Below are 21,611 nucleotides of genomic sequence, written 5' to 3'. Positions count from 1 at the left end.
ATCTGTAACTCCTATCAGCTCTGCTTTTGCTCTTTAGAGCCACAAAACTACTCCAGTCTCTCCCTAAGCAGCTCTTTAAATATTGAAGAGAGCCATCTTGCCCTGTCTTCCCTTGTTTTCTCTTGTTGTGTTAAATCTTTGTACTTCCTTCAGCCCTGTCACAGCAGTGTGGCAGGTCTCTTTGACATCTGAATAGAAGTTTTGGTGGGTCAGTGATCAGCCTGACAATGACCCAGAAGGAGTGAGAGTTCCAGGCATGCTGTGGTCATAGCCTGGTAACTCAGGCCTCCATCTCCTCAGCCCAGGAGCTTAGAAATCAACATAGGTTCAACAAACCTCTTTACACAAATCAGCTTCTCAGCTTCGTTTCTGGAAATCAGAGACACTGAACAGAGACAGCTTTAGCGCTATTTGGAGTGAAAACTCATCTCTCAAACTGTTGAAGGGAATCCAGGTAAATCCTGTGCGGTGACTGCCTCAGGCTGAATCCTCTACAAAAGGCTCAGGAACGAGGCACAGATAAGCTCTTAGGGCTTAGTCAGACAACCTGACCGTGAATATAGAAGCATGGCTTTACTTTCTTTCAAAAGCCTGATAACTGGCTTTACTTTCTTCAAAAACCTGATGACTTGTCATTTTGAAAATAGCAGTCTAACTCTTCTCACTCTTGCCTTTCTCCAAGATTTTATTCTCCTGGTTTTTGTTTCTGTTTTACCTCTAAATCCAACCTTCTTCCCCACCTACAGCCTTGCATTTCCCAGCTGCCTTTTGGCAGCAGAGAGAGCAGATGATAAAAGAAACCCACATATCAGTTAAGTACCTCCGAAAGGATCAATTGTCTGAATGTTGAGAGAGATCTTGAAATCTGTGGAAGGCTGGAAGCAGCGGGGACAGAGCCTGGTTACTTCATTTGGGGGCAGGAAAAGATTCGGACACAATGGAGAGGCAAGGTTGGAATCTTCTGCCCTCCTGCAAATATTGTCTTAGTCTGGTTAGAGAGGAGCAGAGAATTTATGTGCCTGGGAGAAAGCATTTAATGGTGGGTTCATGTGACCCACCATTCTGAACCTGAAGAAGGACCCTCACTAAAAACAAAGAGTAAAAAATCCGTCTCTTGCAAGAAGGATGTTCAAAACAAAATTCACTGAGCTGAAAGCCAAGATATCCAAAGCTGCTGCTTTCTCCTGTGAGCAGATGTTCACCTGATGTTTTGTTTTCAGCGTTCCTGCAGGTCACATTCCTTGTGGCTGGACTTTTCCTCGGCAGGGTAGGATGTGTGCCCTCGTCTCTTCCCAGTAGAGGCATAGGGCAAGCCTATAAAGCTCATTTAAGCCAGAACTCGGCAGAAGGAACAGCTGGTACTTCTGATAAAACTTGACACTTGACTCTGAAAAATCAATATGAAAGAAATCAAAAGCATTACCAATCTCAAGCCTCAAGTTTGGATTGCATTTGGCCCCTAGTGATGGATACCTTATAGAGTAGCTTAAAGTAGAAGTTAAATCTCACACACAAAAAAAGTGCAGTTATCCAACCCATGGCCAATATTGTTGCTCCTCACCCCTCTCTCTTCCTGTCCTTAACATTGACTTCCATCTTCAAAGTTACTTTATGGTGCAACATGCCAATTAGAGTTTGAGCTGTCATATTTTCATCCCAGAGAGGAAGTAGAAAGGCAGGAGGGCACCTTAAGCTATCTGATGCTTTTTAGAGAGCTTTTCCAGGAGGCTTATCCAACAACTTCCTCTTCCAGCTCATCAATCAGAGTGTAGTTCCACAGATGTCCCTCAGGGGAGGCTGGGTAATGTGATCTTAGCAGCACACAGTACCACCCAGGGTAAAATGGGGGTTTCTTCCTAAGGAAGAAGACGAGAATAAATGTGGGGCAGATCCCCTGTAGTATCTACCTATGAAACAGAGGCTAGTTGAAGTAGAAAACTAGAAAGGTTAAACAGAGGCATCCGTGAAGCTCGAACTCAAGCAGTAAGGAACTAAGGAGATGAGAGAGGCATCCACAGGTGGTCTTGGCCTTATGAGTCTTTACTTTCTTCCTTAGCCTAGTAATGGGCAGAATGGGCAGAAAGGCACAGGCAGCCCAGGACAACTCAGTCTGATATCCCGGGTGTAGAGAACTGGCTTTTGTTAGCTATTCCCCTGCAGGCACCAAGGGACATGGAGTTTTTTAAACCATTCATGAGAGCCACAGTTTTCTTTAAGAAAGATGATACACAATTTAACTCCTAATGCATTACTTCACAAAGATATTTGAAAGTGGCAAATCATCCACCCCTTTCAAAATATAAGGAGAGGGAGAGGGTGGGATGATTTGGGAGAATAGCATTGAAACATGTATACTATCATGTAAGAAACGAATCGCTAGTCTAGGTTCGATACAGGATACAGGATGCTTGGGGCTGGTGCACTGGGATAACCCAGAGAGATGATATGGGTAGGGTGGTGGGAGGGGGATTCAGGGTTGGGAACTCATGTACACCTGTGGTGGATTCATGTCAATGTATGGCAAAACCAATACAGTATTGTAAAGTAAATAAATAAAAAATAAATATAATTTAATTCAAATGCGCAAGATGATTCGAGGCAAGACAACTTTTCAGTTCAGTTCAGTCGCTCATTCATGTCCGACTCTTTGTGACCCCATGAACTGCAGTATGCCTGGCCTCCCTGTCCATCACCAACTCCCGGAGTTCACTTAGACTCACGTCCATCGAGTCAGTGATGCCATCCAGCCATCTCATCCTCTGTCATCCCCTTCTCCTCCTGCCCCCAATCCCTCCCAGCATCAGAGTCTCTTCCAATGAGTCAACTCATTGCATGAGGTGGCCAAAGTATTGGAGTTTCAGCCTCAGCATCATTCCTTCCAAAGAACACCCAGGACTGATCTCCTTTGAATGGACTGGTTGGATCTCCTTGCAGTCCAAGGGACTCTCACAAGTATTCTCCAACACAAAACCATCAATTCTTTGGCACTCAGCTTTCTTCACAGTCCAACTCTCACAGCCATACATGACCACTGGAAAAACCATAGCCTTGACTAGATGGACCTTTGTTGGCAAAGTAATGTCTCTGCTTTTCAATATGCAATCTAGGTTGGTCATAACTTTGCTTCCAAGGAGTAAGCGCCTTTTAATTTCATGGCTGCAGTCACCATCTGCAGCGATTTTAGAGCCCCCCCCAAAAATAAAGTCTGACACTGTTTCCACTGTTTCCCCATCTATTTCCCATAAAGTGATGGGACTGGATGCCATGATCTTCGTTTTCTGAATGTTGAGCTTTAAGCCAACTTTTTCACTCTCCTCTTTCACTTTCATCAAGAGGCTTTTTAGTTCCTCTTCACTTTCTGCCATAAGGGTGGTGTCATCTGCATATCTGAGGTGATTGATGTTTACCCCGGCAATCTTGATTCCAGCTTGTGCTTCTTCCAGCCCAGCGTTTCTCATGATGTACTCTGCATGGAAGTTAAATAAGCAGGGTGACAGTATACTGCCTTGAGGTATTCCTTTTCCTATTTGGAACCAGTATGTTGTTCCATGTCCAGTTCTAACTGTTGTTTCCTGACCTGCATATAGGTTTCTCAAGAGTCAGGTCAGGTGGTCTGGTATTCACATCTCTTTCAGAATTTTCCACAGTTTATTGTGATCCACACAGTCAAAGGAAGTGACTAAATTCTATTGTAGTTTAGCCTTCTTGCCACCACTGTGAAATTTCTTAACCTAGGCTAGTATTTTAGATAGGGAATTTCCAAACCATTTCAGAGAGCAAAGGAGTATTGGTCTCTGCATGTACACTTCAAATATCAGTGAAAAACATTCTTACAGATTTCATTCATAAAAGTGGCTTTGAAAGGAAAATAGGTGAGTCCTGAACTGTTTATAGAGTACTCACAATTTCAGAGGCTTGACAGTAACAGATGTCCACAATAAGATTATATGTCACAGTGACCAAGACTTTCCTGATCTTGCTAACCTTGTGGATTAAAGGAGACTAGTCATAAAACTAAGAGTGTAACTCTAATCATCTCTTCAGTTCAAAGGACAAAAAAACCCCTACTTTTGACCATTTTGAAATGTTGATTTCTAATGTCTGTTTGCTAAGATAAACCTGGCATCTTTTAGTAAAATGGAAATGACTATTGTAGGTCCCTCAAACATACCTACAATTGCATGTCTGTCTCTAAGCATGTGAGGAGTATATTGTTATTTAGCCTGTCTGAAGAGTGCCTTTGGTGGGGATGCAGTTTTATCTGGATAAAGGTGTGCATCTTATGTTGGTATAATTTTTAGAGTGTGACTGTTTCAATCACTGAGGAATTCCACATGTGTACTCATTTATCTTTCGCCTCAGATCTAACTGGCTCAAAAGCCCTGATGCAGACTCTGACCAGCTCTTCCGCATGGTGGCAGAGATCTTCATCCTGTGGTGTAAATCTCACGTAAGCACACACGGGGGCCCTGGGCTTGGAGTCCGCGGTGAAAGGTACACACCTCGGAAAACTTTCTTGTAATGTTTGCTTTTCTGTTCCCCCAACTCAGAACTTCAAGAGGGAAGAGCAAAATTTTGTGATTCAGAATGAAATTAATAATTTGGCATTTTTAACTGGAGACAGCAAAAGCAAGATGTCGAAAGTAAGTCCATAGAAATCAATTCCAAAGGCTCTCCAGCCTTGAACCAAGCTACGTGTCCTGGGTATGTGAAAGGATAAGCCCCTACTGCGTTCAGGTCAAACCACACAAAACCAACAATCTCCACTGTTGTTTCTTTGAGAAGGAGCCAGAAGAAACTGCTCTCAAATAAGCATGGGCATCACATTTGATAAATAAGTAGCTCCTTTGTGTGTCAAAAAGTTTGTTCTGAGACGTGCCTAAGGCATTTGAGAGGTCTGCAAAACCAAAGCTGCTCTTACTTTTTGTAAAGTAGAAGTACTTCCTGTGTAGAAAAGCTACAAAAAATACTCGTGCCTAGAGCCACCTTTTAATTAGCGGTAAGGACATTGCTTTGAAGATGTCGTTGGCACATATTCTTAGAATGCACTCATTTTCCTCCTATCTGGAACGTCTAATAACTGCTTTATTTCAGCTGTGCTGACCTCTTAATGCCTTCTATTTATTTTCCATACAAGTTGCACTCAGAAACCCAAACATTTATCCATCCCACTATAGGAAATGTTTGAAAGAGGGCATTCCAAACATCTGTCTGAAAACAAAGTCACCTACAGGGAGAGGTACAGCAAAAATAGAGGAGCGGGAGCTGGCCCCCCTGCTGCTCCTGAGTCAGTTCTGTACAATGAGGCTTTGCCGTTTTATGGGAGAGAATTCTCAGACATACTCCTTCGGGGGTATACACAAAAGCAAGGCTTACTTAAATGTGCTGTTTGATTCCCAGCTGTTGTGGCTTACCTGAACACTCTTCCCCTGAGAAGTGTCCCTTGATGAGGGTTGACTGTATTGTCAGCTGGATGTGGCATGTGACACCTGAGAAGTCCCTCTCTCATGGCTGGTACAGTGCTGCCTTTGGGAACCAGGAAGGTGGAGGTTGCATGGGGACCTCTCAGAAGTGAGAATCAGTTCTGGAAAGATGATAGTCATGAGTTGATAGTGAAGCCCTTGGGACATCTTTCCAAATAACCATTTGCGATAGAAGATCTTTGTATGCCCAGCTCCAGACCCGAGACTGGTATGACACCAAAAGTGAAAACTTCAGCACCCAAAACTTCACGAAGCGTGTCTAGCTCTGGTCAGCTGCAGTCACTCTGAACTTTCTATCCCTTCCATCTTTAAGCTGTATTGAGATTAACACTTCTTCCAGCATCCAAAAATTTATTCTCAGAGTTTAGAATCTGATATATGCTGATTAGTAAAGTTTGATAAATAAAATTGTGCACTTACAATGCAGAGAGATTAGGTATATATATATTCACAGTCAAGAGGAATCTTTGCTGCAAAGGGATTTTACTTAAGATGTATCCTTTTGTGCTTTAGATAATTTTTATTTGATTTTCCAGAGTTTATTTTGCATTCAACTTCTGGAAAATGGCTACTTGTGTGAGGTACAGGAGGAAGGATATTTTCAGACTCCTGATCTCTGGACATCTGTCCCTCAGTTCCTCTGAAGACTTTTCTTACAGTCATTGCAAGCTCTCCTTTGACCCTAGTTGCCTACAGAAAGTCACTGATGCTCAGATTCCTTGCTTCCTTCAACTTGGGGGTAGATCTTTTGGCCTTTGATGGAACCAGGTAGCATCCATTGTTATTGTCAGCAGATGACAACAAAGCAAAGGAAATGACTCTGATACAGGGATTTGGATCCCAGATGAGCAGAAATGGCAAAGATATCTTAACCCTCTGGTGATGTGTAGATACTCAGGGTCCTTGGGTTTACGCTTGGAAAGAATGAGGGGACCAAGAATGATGTTCTAAAACTAACCTACTAACAAACTAACCTGAAATTGATCATTCACATCATTGAATGAGGAAAAGAGTACATTAGCCTTGTCAGAAGATAGTGAATCAGAATCAGAACCTGAATCAGAATTCAGGTGGAAGGAAGAAAGAAAATCAGGGTCTTTGGGTGCATCTTCCCTGCTGGTAAGGTCAGTTCACAGGAGCAAAGGCTTTCATTTCCATTGACATCGTATGCCAGTTTTTTTCTGAGTGATGTTGGAAAGGGTGAAAGTTACAGTGTGATGGATGGAAGAACACTCCCTAGATGTTAAATAACATTTGCTGTACTCCTCAGGGTAACAAATATTCATATTGTTCCAGTTGCCTCAGTTGAGACACAAAGTGTAGTAGTAAACGGAACTAGATACCAAAGGAAACAGAAGTCCCAGCTTGGCTTTATGATGAGTATAAGGATGGCCTTGCATCATTCACTTAACTTCTCTGGATCCCAGTTTACCAGTTTGTAGAATGGGCTTGAGCTTACTGCCTGACTTCTCCCAACTCTACTAGTATGCCCTGTTAAAAAGTAAATTTTAAATGCATCTCTTGAATTGAATAATATTACATAAATACAGCACATTATTTCAGATAGGGAGATACCATGCCTCCAAAAGACAGTAACTCATAGCTATTTCTGGTATTTTTTGGATGTAAAAGTACTGATTGAGAGGATGGAGAGAGAGTGTTCTCTTTAGTATCAGCTGAATCCCCACTGCCACCCTGAAATTAAATGTTCTCTCTTCTACCAGATCTGAATAGTCACCTGTGCTTGCTTTCATCTCCTCTCTTAATTGAATTCTGGTGTTGTATAAATGATCTTGGCCTCAGTGCATATGGCAGAGAGATGTGTGCTGGAAAGCTGCATGCCCACACACACCACACATGCCATTGCAGACAAAAAGGAAGTGGAAAAAATATACTGTGGGCCACACTGTTCACACTTGACTAATGGAAGGTCAGTTCAAAGAGATGTCCTTTTTCCAGCAGCGAAAGCACATTTTGAGGAAAGCCCATTGTATATTTTGTTTATATAACACCGGTTTGCAGATATGTCAAGCTGTACATGTGTTTTTTGTTTTGTTTTTAAACTTGTTTCGTTTTCTGGAAAAATGGCAACAGCTTCCTCAGAGGGGAATGGAAAGTTAGAACACGTTTAGCCCAAGAAATGTCAGTTCCTTGACCAAGATTATAAACAAAAGAGTGGTGATGCAGGAAATGTTAGGGTGCCTCATTGTTTAAAGCCTCTCCACCCTGTGAGTGTGATTTCAGTGTATTGAGAAAGGACAGGGCCGTGCTGAAAGACATCGTTATGCTCCTCAAGGTTGCAGAATGACATGTGTGAGCTTGCTTCTTCCTCCTCAGTGACCCCCCAGTTGGTCACTCACCTGTCTCTCATTCCCCCACCCCTCCACCTTTTCTCATTTGTATCCCTTTTGTTCTTGCACTTGTACAGTTCAAGCGCTCTTTGTCCCTCTGCCCGCCTTCTCTCTCCCACTTCCTGTTCTCCTTTCTTTTTCTCCAGCCTTTCCCCCTGCTACCCACCCCTCACCCTCCACCCCCGGCCCCCACCCCGCCTCCCCCCTCACTTCCTCTCTCTGTCCTCCCTGCCCCCACCATTCACTCCTCTATCCTTCTCTCTTCTCTTACGACCCCCCCTCCTTTGTTCTCTCTCTCTCTCTCTATCTCACACACACACACACTTTCTCATTCTCAGACTGGCTGCTGGAAATTCATCTTTCTCTCTACTATCCAGTGTGGACTTGACTGGTCTCTGCCTCCCTTACCCTCTCCCTGGGAATGAGCGCTTCAGATCGCACACCTCTGCCCTAGTTCCAAAGCCTCCCTCCACTCCAACTCCCTTTCCCTTAAGAGTCTCTGTTTTTTCCTTAATTTCACACATAAATTGGCTATTTGATCATAAACTATTAGTGGTTAAGTGTGCAGAAATGAAGTGATTTTGAATGTATAGGAATTTCTAGATGTGTTTGTAAAATGAAAAGTTTCAGCTAACATTTAAAAATAGATTAAAATATATAAAGAGAGCAGGCACGAGAGAGCATTTCAAGCATTAGGGAAATGCACTCAGTTAACTAATCTTAGCAATATCTGAGGAAAGGAATAAAATTAGAACTTATAGCATGTAGGAGCCTTTGACCTAAGGTATATTTGAAGGTCACAGCACAAGAAGGGAGATGCCCCATCCTTTGGGTCATGAGGTGATCCTGAACCACCTTGAATATTCCTGGAGTATGGTTTTAGCAAACTTTTATTTAGGGGAAGTGCATACATGGCCCCTTAGCTCAGTTCTCACTCTTTTTGTAACCATAGATCTTCTGGAGGTGATAGTGTGGTGGGTGGAAGGAAGAAAGAAAATCAGGGTCTTCGGTTATATGACAGATTGTTTGCAGCCCACCCAGGTAACAGGACGGAGGGGGGAGGAGAGAAGGCGTGCAATCTAAAGAGTCACTTGGGTGGCCAGATCTGAAGACCATCTGGGTCTGCACACTCTGGAATGTGTGCAGAGTGTCACACACTCTGGAATGCTGGTCTCTGAGATGATGTACTGCTTGTTCTAGGTATAAGTCCTTTCAATCCAATTAACCTCCATCCTAACCTCCCGCCCCCTCTTCATGCCATGGTCAACTGGCTTCCAGAGTGGTTGGTTTTCTGTCGTGTTGGCTAAGGAATGGGGGTGGAAGAGCTGTGACTAACATGCTTATGCTTTGGACCCCTGCTTTCACTGACTGACTTCTCCTTGTTTCTTTTCTCTTATCTTTCCACACAGGCCATGCAAGTAAAGGTACAGGTCAAATGCATGATGTGTCTTTTCTGTCCTAGTATTAGAGGGGCCAGACTCTGGCTACCTTCTGCACTGTGATCACCGTGGGGGTGGTCCAGAATGGATTTTCCTACTTGGAGGTCCCCCAGGCCTGCTCCAGGGAAGACAACTGCCTGTCAAAGAGTGAATGTAGGCCTACCCACCCTTGGAAGGGGGAAGCCGGGGAAGCCAGCCAAGCCTCGCCCTATCCGAGGTCTCCTTGCCATCTCTGCTCCCTTCCCGGCTGCCCACTCTGCAGCCAGCACACTAACAGAGACAGGGACGCTGACCAGGGCTCTCAGTGCCCAGGAGACTCCCTCCTCTTACCTACTGTTAGTGGTCCCAGCCCTTCCACACTATACATGTCTGGCTCTTGTGCAGGACTCCAAAGAGTCAGAGAGTTTTCCAAGGATCAAAGTCAAGGATTTAAAATCAGCAAGCATTTGAAATAGCCGTGTTTGCATAAAATGTGCACCCAGTGGAATAAACCCTGGGACAATTTTCTAGTATCCTATACAGGTTATTGCTTGGAAGCATTTCTCTTTCTCTCCATTGACATATGTCTGCTGCCACTGTCCCAAGACCTTTGCACCAGGTCTGTAGCAGAAGCAGGGAGATGTGCAGGAACCAGGTCACATGCAGCTCTTAGTAAAGAAAAATGGAGCCATGGCCAGGCAGATGTCAGTCTGGATGTCGGCCCAGACTCAGAACTGCTGTGTGTCCTTAGAAAAACATCACTTAACTTCCCCCAGCATCATGTTCCCCTTTATATAACTGACTTCTTGTTATCTCAGCATTGTTGGGAAGATTACAAATGGTTTATCTAAGTACCAGGCACATTGGAGCCACATCATATATGCAGCATTTATAGTTAGAACAACATGAGATTGGCCAAAGAAAATAGCAAACAAGAAATTATTTAAATTGTATATCAAATCCACAATTTTGCATATTTTTGTATACGCATGTTACTATTTACCTCTTATATAATGTCCATGTAACTATACCTCATTTTATATATATATAACTGGGTGCCTTAGGCACAACCTGTAGAATTTTATACCTGATACTAGAACATCTAAGGAACCCAGCAAGCTCTCAGTAAAGGTAGGAATTTCTGTAGGAATCAGTTTTCTAGCTGTGTGACTAGAATATAAGACACTTTGTATCTTGCTTCAACCCCACCCTCCTACACTGTGCCCTCCCACTGCTATCCTGGGCCTGACCTGTTGTTCTGGAGCACCAGACACAAGTAAGAGTTGTCTGGCAGTGTTTGGTCAGACTGGGTTTTGCCTGCCAGGGATTTCACTGTGGTTTCTGCCATGTAACCACTTGAAGGCTTAGCCACCACAAGCTGGGTAAAAGAAGTCACCTCCGTTTTGAGAATACCCATTAATAATACTCCTCCATCACACTTTGGAAAGTAAACAGATTGGCGCTAAGGTGGTGTGATTCTGATCCTACTTGGTCTTCTCTCAGAAAACCAATCCTCCATAAGCAAATTCTACTCCAGCCAGGGGCCCCAGGCCTTACATGCCCTTTTCAAAGGAGAGGTTTGGCCTCTCAAGCAGCTCCCAGAGCGCAGTGTTTCTGTCATTGCAAGCCACTGTGCAATTACAAGGATGCTGCAAACACCCACGGGCACCTCATAAAGCAAAAGCTTTAATAAGCCCCAATTCTCCCCCATCATGGACCCTGACTTCAATCTTTGCCTCTGGCCTCCCAGCCCTTCCTCACTTCCAGCAGGTGCCCACTCAGCTGGGGCAGAGTCCAGCGATGAGGTACCACATGGGCAGGGCAGAGCCTTGTTTTCCTGGGCCCAGCCACATGCACCTTCTGTGGTGGGTGCAGAGGGTCCTCAGTTGGTTGCCTGGGGCTGCCACAACCCAGTGCATTGGCCTCTTCTTGCAAAACTCCCACTTTGCTGGAATAACTCCCCCGGAAAGGGTCCAGAAAGTATAAGCAAAGGAGGGCGGACTCTCCCACACTTGCGGCGGTTCCTCTTCACCTCTCTGCACTGTTTCTCCTAACTTTGCCCCAGCCAGATCCCAAAGCAGTCCTACCAACCTGGGCGGTCCCGTTTTCCTGCAGACCTTAGGATGCCTGTGCCCCAAAATGCTCGCTCCAGCCCTGACCAGGAGCTAGTATTTTAGGGCAGATGCTCTCTCACTTGTTTAGTGCTGCTCACATCAGGATTCTCAGTTCTTTTCTGCAGTCATTTTGTCAGCAAGTCACTCTTTTTGTAGGAACACCACTTGTTCATTCCATCCAGATGCAAGTGAGCAGAGACCGTGGGTGTCGGTGTTGTGTGTCTGGTCACGTGGTTCCATGAGCATGCGCACAAGGAGAAGTCTAAGCATCAGGGCTGGCCTTGAATGGCCCCTTGGTTGGCTTTGTGTATCACAATCCTTTACTGTCCTCTGAAATGTAGAAAGGCCCGACCTATACAAGGGAGGACCTATATAGGAGGCAGGCTGCCTCCAACGTGAGGCAGTGCCTTTCAGAATCATTGAGCCCCTGTTTGTTTCAACTTCATCACTAGTCTGGAGGACAGGACCAGGAGCGGAAGAAGACAAAGCGGAGGGGAGACTTTTATTCCATCCAGACCTCCCTCATCGTGGCTGCGCTCAAGAAAATGCTGCCCATTGGTCTGAATATGTGCACCCCAGGCGATCAGGAGCTGATCTCCCTCGCAAAATCACGGTACAGCTACGTAAGTCACCCATCTGCTTTGGTGGAGCATTTAATACAGGTGGTGGTGCTTTGTGCTCAGCCCTCCGTCCCTGGGGATCAATGAACAGAAGCCAAGGTGCGCAGAAGCAACACACCATCATCTTTACAGCTGACTTGGGAGTCAGCACATGCTCTTTCGGATAAGTGTCTGCCTGTTCTCTCCTTTTGTTCTTGTAGTAAAGATCCCAGCAAAACTCTTAGTACATCCCTGCACCCCACTTTACATTTCCATGGTAACCTATAGGAATAAAATTTCACATCTCTTTCCACAGAGGGACACAGATGAAGAGGTGAAGGAGCATCTGCGGAGTAACTTGCACTTGCAGGAAAAGGTGATGTAGCGGGAAGACAGTGAGAGCTCACGCAGGCTTCTTTCTGGCTGCAGGGCGCCTCACACCCACTTAGCTTACTCATACTTCCTTAATGTGTTCTAAAACCAGTCTCAGAGTACTTGTGCTGAATTGGTAGAACTCTCTGCCTTTAATTTTTCATTTTTTGGTCCTTGATTTTTGTTTTTTTCTTTGCCAGTTGCAAGGAGGTCCAGTAAAATGTATCTCCCCACCTCCCACTGTGTGAACATCAAACCATGGCAGGGGGGTTAGATTAGGTCTCGATTTACTGACTGTGAGGTGTGTGAGAGTGTAACAGAAAGCTGGGGGAAGTTTTAGCACTTTCAGCTTTAGAGATTTGTGAACAAAGTAACTTTGTGTCTGAGTTTGTATAACCCCCACCCCAAAATCAGACAAAATCAAGACCAATTTTGATTTTAAGGCTATTTAAAATTTTTCCAGGTCTGCAAATCTGAACAGCTTTTCCCCCAAATATGTTATGCCCTAAGATAGAAGACTAAAATGATACAAATAGCCTCTCCTTTCTACCCCAACTATATAGGGATGGTGGGTAAAGTAGACTACAAAAAAGGCAGTAAGAAGAAATTCTGCGGCTGCTGCTGCTAAGTCGCTTCAGTCGTGTCTGACTCTCTGCGACCCCGTAGACGGCCTCCTACCAGGCTCCTCTGTCCCTGGGATTCTCCAGGCAAGAACACTGGAGTGGGTTGCCATTTCCTTCTCCAGTGCATGAAAGTGAAAAGTGAAAGTGAAGTCGCTCAGTTGTGTCCAACTCTTAGCGACCTCATGGACTGCAGCCTACCAGGCTCCTCCATCCATGGGACTTTCCAGGCAAGAGTACTGGAGTGGGGTGCCATAGAAAAAGAACTTCTAAGTGCCAGAAAAAAAGAGGGCAGTCTAAATCTTAGTAATGAAGAGAAGACGATGAAGTGAGGAAAACTCATAGAGCTTTCCTGACCACATACATTTCATAGAGGATGAGGATTTTAGTAATCTGGAAGAGGAGTGTGGACCAAATTTCCCATGCTTGGCATAAATTTAGATCAAATCTGGATGACACCAAATTGTGGAAAATTCTTAAAGAGATGGGAATACCGGACCACCTTATCTGTCTCCTGAGAAACCTGTATGCACGTCAAGAAGCAACACTAACAACCTTACATAGAACAACTGATTGGTTCAGAGTTGGGAAAGAGTACATAAAGCCTCTGTGTTTTCACCCTGCTTGTTTAACTTATATGCAGAGTACATCATGTGAAATGCCAAGCTGGATAATACATCATGTGAAGTGCCAAGCTGGATAAGTCACAAGCTAGAATCAAGATTGCCAGGAGAAATATCAACAGCCTCAGATATGCAAATGATACCTCTCTAATGGCAGAAAGTGAAGAGGAATAAAAGAGCTTCTTGATGAAGGTGAAAGAAGAGAGTGCAAAAGCTGGTTTAAAACTCACCATTCAAAAAACTAAGGTCATGGCATCCAGTCCCATCACTTCATGGCAAATAGAAGGGGAAGAAGTGAAAGCAGTGACAGATTTTAATTTCTTGGGCTCCAAAATTACTGTGGATGGTGACTGCAGCCACGAAATTAAAAGGAAGGGAGGCAAGCTGACAAATCTAGACAGCATATTACAAAACAAAGACATCATTTGCCAATGAAGATCCATACAGTCAAAGCTACAGTTTTTCCACTAGTCATGTTCAGATGTGAGAGTTAGACCATAAAGAAGCCTGAGCACCAAAGAATTGATGCTTTCAAATTGTGGTGCTGAAGAAGACTCTTGAGAGTCCCTTGGACTACAAGGAGATCAAACCAGTCAATCCGAAAGGAGATCAATCGTGAATATTTAATGGAAGGATTGATGCTGAAGCTGAAGCTCCAATACTTTGGCCAAATGATGCCAAGAGCTGGTTCATTGGAAAAGACCCTGACGGTCAGAAAGATTGAGGCCGAGAAGGGAGTGACAGAGGCTAAGATGTTTGGAAAACATCCCCAACTCAATGGACATGAGTTCAAGCAGACTCTCAGAGATAGTGAAGGACAAGGAGGCCTGGAGTGCTGCAGTCCATGGGGTCCCAAAGAGCCTGACATGATTTAGCCACTGAACAACACCAGCAGAGCAAGAAACTTACGTAAAGCGACTCTTGATGCAGTGACACCCATGAATTGCTTGTAAAAACAGCCACGAAACCACTCAGCCTCTACCTGCTAGAATATGGGCCAGTCAACAAAACTCCTGAATACAAGTTCGTATTTTTAAAAAACACACAGTGTGAAAAGAAATCCATGACTATTAAACAGAAAATCAACAAAAGGAAGACTTCAAGCCTAAGGAACTACAGAAAGGAATTTTTTAAGTATTACAGAAATATTTAAAGAGATAAAGGCAGCCATATAAGCTATAAATCACAACTTGGACATTATTTTGTAAAGAAAGGAGAGGGGATGTAGAATTGAACAAAGACCTCACAGTGATTTACAAAGTTAAAAATAATCATTGAAATTAAAAAATTCCATCTATATACGGTATGGAGATTCCTTTAAAAAACTAGGAATAAAAATTCCATATATAGGTTAAAAAATGTAGATACAGCTGAAAAGAGAACTTATGAATTGGACGGTTGATTTAAGGAAATCATAAGGCAGCACAGAAAGAAAGGGATGGAAGATATGACAGAAGGGTTGAGACATATAGGCATAATGAAAAGTTCCTATGAAGCATCTACATTGTTCCAGAAAAATAGAGAAATGATAGAGAAAATGAGAGAGGAATTCATAGAAAAGACTCTTGAATACTATGGAACCGTTATAGGAGACAAAGGCCTTTTCTATATAAGAGGTATAAGAGATTGCTCATCTCGTGTATGTGCTTCAATCTGCAGTCTGATGATCCAGCTGTAAAGTGGCAACTGAACCTATACAAGGATGTTTTAAAGAGTGAAGAACCTTCCAACCCAGAAAAGACAGTGGAGCGTGTGCAGAGGATTTCAGCAGCTGTCTTCCACCTAGAGCAGGTAAGTAGCATCTACCCTGAGGCTTGAGGAAGCAAGACCGCCTTGCAGAATACAAAATTTCTCTTGACACTCAGCTTTTAGTTTCGAACACCCTGTAAGCACCCTTGTAAGAAAGCAAGAAGTAAGGATCATCCTGGGTCATCCCAAAGTGTCATCTTGGTGCCTCGTGGTAGCAAGACTCAATGCTTAATCCTTCCAGTGTTTTACAAATTTTTGCCGTTAGTTCAAATAATCTATCTAAGTTCCCTGCTCATTTGTAACGCTACTATTAAGCAGTAAGCAACCAAAAACAATTGGGAGAAGAAAGAAAACCTAAGACTTTTACAAACTGAATCATTTAGTGCTGAGTACCTTTGATTGACCACAGTTGAGAAATCAGATTTCTTCCAGGGTTGAGAAGTCTGTTGGTATTTTCTGCCACCCGGATCAGCTTAGTGTATACCTAGCCATGTGATTTCTTCGTAGGTGGAACAGCCTTTGAGGTCCAAGAAGGCGGTCTGGCACAAACTGCTATCAAAGCAGCGGAAACGGGCAGTGGTGGCCTGTTTCAGGATGGCCCCTCTCTACAACTTGCCCAGGCAAGTATTCTATCTTTTCCTCCTGGCATGTGAGTCAGAGATGAGAATTAAGGTATCTTCCTATAGCTATGTTCTCTTCTGGCTCTGACACTCATGATCCCAGGGGTAGAGACTGGAGTCCTTCACCTGCAGAGCCATTGCAGTCTGCATATAGTAGACTGGCCTACAATGGTAAGTATAAAACCTGAAAACAGATGAGATTTCCTAGGGCCCCCAAGCCTGCCTCACTTCACCTTTTTGCACTGTAAAGTCAGCTGTGTAAGCATATGGAAGCTCTCTAGTTTTACCTAGGTAGGATTCTTTGTGCAGCTGTAAAGCCATACTAGAAAAAGGAAACTTTTCTGAAAGACTTTACCCCAAATTCCATCCATAGATCACGCAATGTTTCCATGTTCAAGCACTTGATTGACCCCAAAATTATGTTTCCTCAGCAAGTACAGAAATGTAACCCAAGAATCCTTCAGCATAATGTACTTGCCTTCAAGATGAAACTAGGGAACTGTTTAGAGATGCCCTAAGAGGCCAGTCATGAACATAAGGCATTTACCTGGATGTTTAGTCTATACTCTGAAGTCAAAAATATGTGGAGGCTTTTCTGGCATGTGTGTGAACATGTGCTGTGCCAGTAAAGGACAGTATTGGTATAGACTGGGCCATTGGTGGCTCAGAGGTTAAAACATCTGCTTGCAATGCAGGTGACCTGGGTTTGATCCCTGGGTTGGGAGGATCCCCTGGAGAAGGAAATGGCAGCCCACTCCAGTATTCTTGCCTGGAGAATCCCATGGACCCAGGAGACTGGTGAGCTACAGTCCACAGGGTTGCAGAGTCTGACACGACTGAGCGACTTCACTTTCACTTTCATTTTATTGTTGACCACTGAGGCCAACTCAGTGTTGGTGGTGTGGCAGCATTCCTATCCTCAGACTAATTGCAGTCAGTAATTACTGTCTGGGCCTATGATCAATAAACAAAGCTGGTGGTGGAAGAGCCACTGCTTGATCAACTTCCAGTCAATCGGAATATCCTCACCTGGTCAGGAAAAAGACACTGACTTGGCCAAGTAAATTCTGTATCACATGTAAATACATGTGTTTCTTTTGAATCTCAGATGAAAGACTATTCTATGCTTGACATTTTGCTTTCATCAACATATCCCTGTCCTGAGCCAACTGGCCAACTGAGCTCTCTGAATTAGGGTCTTTGAAGATGGTGGAGAATCATGGCCTCTGAGACACACACCTGCTCCTATAGGTCTCTTGAGAAAATAGACTAGTGTCTCTGGAAAGGTTGAGGCATCACAAATCAAATAGAATTCATTAAATTAAGAAAACTGAAAAATTAAGTCAGGCAGTCATGGGCTTGAAGGTTGCTGAAGTCTTGGCAGACAAATGAAATTTATAGCCCAGTAGAAGAAGCAAAACTGCCTAGAATTTTTTTCTGTTTTCTAAAAGTGGCAAAACATCAGAAGGCATTCGCTTCCCCTTCTGATAGAGAGCCATTCCCGGTGTCCTTTAACATGACCTCCAGAGGGCTCAGCTTTAAGCTCGTATCTCCCAGGCCAGCTCGACAGCAATTACATCTCTCAAAAACAAGCATTTTTTTCTAAATTCACTGAAAATGAGAGTACCATCCTTTAGTATTTTGGTTGCTCCTTCAAGAACTCTGCCACTGAATGGATAATGGTAAGTCCAAGAATCCACTGTCTCCTTGATGAAACATGGCCACCCCCACCCCTAACCCAGCTGTTTAAAAAAAAAAAAAAAGAAAAACCACTTCATTTTACATTGGAGTATTGCTGATTAAGTGCTGTAGTTTCAGGTGGACAGCAAAGGGATTCAGCCATTCATATACATATATCCATTCTCCTCCAAACTCCCCCCCCTCCAGAATGCCACAAAGCAATGAGCAGAGTGCCCTGTTCTTTACAGTGGTTCTTGTTAGTTATCCATTTTTAATGTAGCAGTGTCTAACACAGCTGTTTTAGAGAGGCTGCCCTGGATTTCTCCCTAGAAGTTATACATAGGAGGATTATATCCCTAGGAGGATTATACATAGATTTCATAACAACAATAAAAGTGAACAAGAAGCTAGTGGTCAGTACCATGCCTTTTCTCCATCTTATGAGAATCGAAACTGTATGGAGTCTTCCAAACTAAAGGGCTAAAGGGATTTATTTTTATCATGTGGAAACTTTCTCTGCTGTGAGTTTTTAAAAGAAAACCTGTATGCTTTTCCCCAGACACACAATTAACAATTTCTTCCTGAGCACCTTTCAACGGGTTTGGCTGGAAAAGGTTAATGAAAAAACTCAGTATGACAGGCTTATACTCATTTTAATGGTAATGTAACCTGTGGAGAGACCCGCTCATTCTTTGCACACTTCTCCTTCCTTGACCATGATTTAACATGATCATGAAAACACAAATTTGTACAATTTTTTTAAAAAAAACACCTCTGATTGGTCAGATTTTGAAGAAAGATGGTAAGGGCTATATTCTACCAGAAATTATGACCAAGACTTGATGAGTCTGGTCTTGACCTTCCTTTTCTCTTTGGTCCTCCTCACATTTTGGTAACCACTTACTTGCTCTTCAGTGGTTAATATTCCCAGAAGTCCGTCATGCCCTGTAGAGAGGGAGTGGCTTGTGCCAGTTCATTCAGTGTTCCCAGGTGCCAGGGCCAGCACTGGAACCCGTGAAGCGTGCAGAAGTTTTGCTGATGAGTACAACACGCCCAAGCTTTATTTCCTGAGTACAGACTGGAGCCCTTGTAGCTGTGGTTCCTCAGAGGCCCTGTAAAGAAGGACACTCTGCTGCTTTGAGTATATCTGAGACTACACTGCTCGCCATCAGCATAATTTAGATTGGATTACCTGGACAGGTGATCAGTCAAAAGGAATCACCAAATTGCCATGTTCACAGATAACTCAGGGCTGTTCCTCGACCTAATGAATTCTCATTAGAGGGGAGACGTGATAAAGACCCAGTGAGACCAGAGCAGGGTTAATGTGACCTCCAGGTCTTGAACTAACCATTGTTAGTTCATTCTAAATATTCAGGATCTGCTATGTTAGCAGGTTCTGGTTTCTTTGAAATAAATGCTTACAGTGTGCTCCTGGCTACCCTGACCAATCAGAAGATAAGAATTGTACAAAACTGCTTACTAACCGTTAACCGCCCAGACTAAAACAAGGTGTCCCGTGGACCCCTCTTGACCTCATTCTCACCCCTTCCGCTCAGGCACCGCTCTATTAACCTCTTCCTCCATGGCTATCAGAGATTTTGGATAGAAACAGAGGAGTATTCCTTTGAAGAGAAACTAGTACAGGATTTGGCTGTAAGTACTGACTCAACTGGGAGCAGATATGGGTGTGAATGAGTTTGATCTTTGTATTCATGTGTGTGCATTATAACTTTGAAAGATTCACGAAGAGTTGGGTGTATAAATTTGAAAGGAACTAACTGTATGAATTCTCAGAGGAAGCCCCGCTAATAATAGTCCTAAGAGCCAGAGGATGAATTTCACTTGGAGGTGCTGGTCCTGTGATCATCCTCCTCCTTATTATTAACAACTAATATTTCTTGGGATGCGCAGCTGTGCCTTGGAAAGCTCATGCTAAGTTAAGTTTTGAGCACCCTTGGTTGCAGGAGGCCAGCCCGCCCTAGCCAAGGCCCTGCATTTCTGGTTGGTAGCTCCCCTTTGGGGAAGGCACATCTAAACGCCCTTCCTGCATCTCACATTTCTGTGTTTGGCCACGCCCCGTCTCTCACAGGCTTCACGTGCTTAAACTACTTGAAACAACACGCAGGGGTAAAGCTTACTGCAGCAGTATCACTGACCTTCATCCTGGTTCAGAAAGAAAATACACCCTCCTCTCCTTTGGCCAAGCCCTAGTTCTTTTCCTCTTTCTCCTTATTTCTCCCATCCTTTTTCTCTAATCTCTACTCTCCATTAGTCTTACCCTGTGTATCTCATGTTTATACTTTCCATGTGACTTTTTCTGTATTTCCCCTTCTCCCTGGCTCAGAAGGTAAAGCGTCTGTCTGCAATGTGGGAGACCTGTGTTCGATCCCTGGGTCAGGAAGATCCCCTGGAGAAGGAAATGGCACCCCACTCCAGTACCCTTGCCTGGAAAATTCCATGGATGGAGGAGCCTGATAGGCTACAGTCTTGTGGGGTCACAGAGTCGGACACGACTGAGCAACTTCACTTTCACTTTTCTTTACATCTCCCTCAGTTTCTTTTCCTCTTCCTGTCTTTTGTCCTTTAATCCTTTCTCACTCATTCTCTTTCCATTTCTCTCTATGCCCATCAATCTTTTCATACATTCCTATCAATGAGAAAGACATTTGCTTGATTTTCCCAGTTTCTTGATTAGTGTGAAGTTGACAATGAACATCATTTCAACCTTCCCCTTCTTCTGAACCATTCACACAACCTATGTAGTTCTCACCAATTTACTGAGTATGGTCCACCCTACTGGTTCTACCACTGCTAGGAAATCAACTTATTCATCTGGCATCAGCTGCTATTTCTGTAAAAGGAGACAGAGAAAAGACTTTCTCAGAGGAGAAACTGCAAGGCTCACAGCTCCAGGATAGCATCTCTCCGGGACAGCAAGATTTTGGGGATAAAGTTTGAGTTCAGGAAAGAGAAGCATTTCACTGCGTTCAGTCTAGGATAGTAGTAGACGCCCAAATGGCCCCGGTACTTTGTAACTCCTGTCCCAACCCCATTCCTAGCCCAGCTCTCCAAGAAAAATGTCAGGTGTTGGTGGAGAGATACAGCCTCTTCGGTACTCTCCAGGGCTTCCCTCCTGAATGTGGGTGCCCAGAGCTTGCATGAGATTTCTGCTGACTGGAGTCTGGAGCGCCTCCCCTGCAGTCAAGCTTTTGCTTTTTCTTCCATTTTGTTTTTAACCCAAAATTGCAATGTTTATTTAATTGGCTGAAAAATATATTTATATACATATATATATATTTCACTCCCAGACTTTGCATCCTTAGGGCTTCTGTCCTGAAATAAATGTATGACGTCATGGTTCTCTATGTGCTTTGAGTTGATGCGCTCTGTGCCTGGTGCTTCACCTTTGTTCGCGTGCGGTGGTATGCCACGTGCAGAAATTCATGCCTGAAACCTATCTGCCTCGGTTTGTGTAGAAATCTCCCAAGGTGCAAGAGGAGGAGGAGGAAGAGGTGGAAAAGCAGCCAGACCCGCTTCATCAGATCATCCTCCACTTTAGCCGCAACGCTCTCACGGAGAGGAGGTCAGCACCGTGGAGCGCCCTGCTCACATCCCAGGCACGGCTGGGTCCTCCCCAAGCTGTCCTCCCCAAGTGGCAGTGTGCACAGAGCGGGTGCCAGATTTGAACAGCCCTCCTTGCTGTCTTATTCTTGGCCATCCAGAAACCTCTAGGGGAAAATACAAAAACCATAGCCGTTTCATCGTAATGCCTGACACTGAGTCTGAAGATGAAGCAGCCTGAAACAGTAACTTCATCCCTGAATTCCATGTCAAGCCATTAATGATTCAGATTTTCAGAGTGGTTTCTAAGAATTGGGGTAAGGGAGGAGGGCTTCTAATTAATTCACTGGTATATTAGGATTTATATGCCGCCCAGTGTTTTCTACTCTGTCAAAGTCGGTCTACTAAATATTTCCTC

The 21,611-nt window shown here is 43.9% G+C and overlaps 1 protein-coding gene across 1 annotated transcript in view; it reads left to right on the top strand.

Moving 5' to 3' along the window:
* RYR3 (ryanodine receptor 3) overlaps positions 1-21,611 on the top strand; it is a 573,341-nt gene that overhangs the window by 510,218 nt on the left and 41,512 nt on the right. The window contains exons 68-76 of the mRNA XM_052647070.1: positions 4,363-4,450; positions 4,551-4,643; positions 9,244-9,258; positions 11,819-11,989; positions 12,282-12,341; positions 15,240-15,371; positions 15,837-15,949; positions 19,189-19,285; positions 21,109-21,215. Coding sequence (XP_052503030.1) covers positions 4,363-4,450; positions 4,551-4,643; positions 9,244-9,258; positions 11,819-11,989; positions 12,282-12,341; positions 15,240-15,371; positions 15,837-15,949; positions 19,189-19,285; positions 21,109-21,215 — 876 coding nt within the window. The remainder of the gene's footprint in view (positions 1-4,362; positions 4,451-4,550; positions 4,644-9,243; positions 9,259-11,818; positions 11,990-12,281; positions 12,342-15,239; positions 15,372-15,836; positions 15,950-19,188; positions 19,286-21,108; positions 21,216-21,611) is intronic.

The sequence above is a fragment of the Budorcas taxicolor genome, chromosome 10 (assembly GCF_023091745.1).
Source record: "Budorcas taxicolor isolate Tak-1 chromosome 10, Takin1.1, whole genome shotgun sequence".
In the NCBI taxonomy this organism is placed as follows: Eukaryota; Metazoa; Chordata; class Mammalia; order Artiodactyla; family Bovidae; genus Budorcas; species Budorcas taxicolor.
This window is presented reverse-complemented; position numbering and strand designations above follow the sequence as displayed.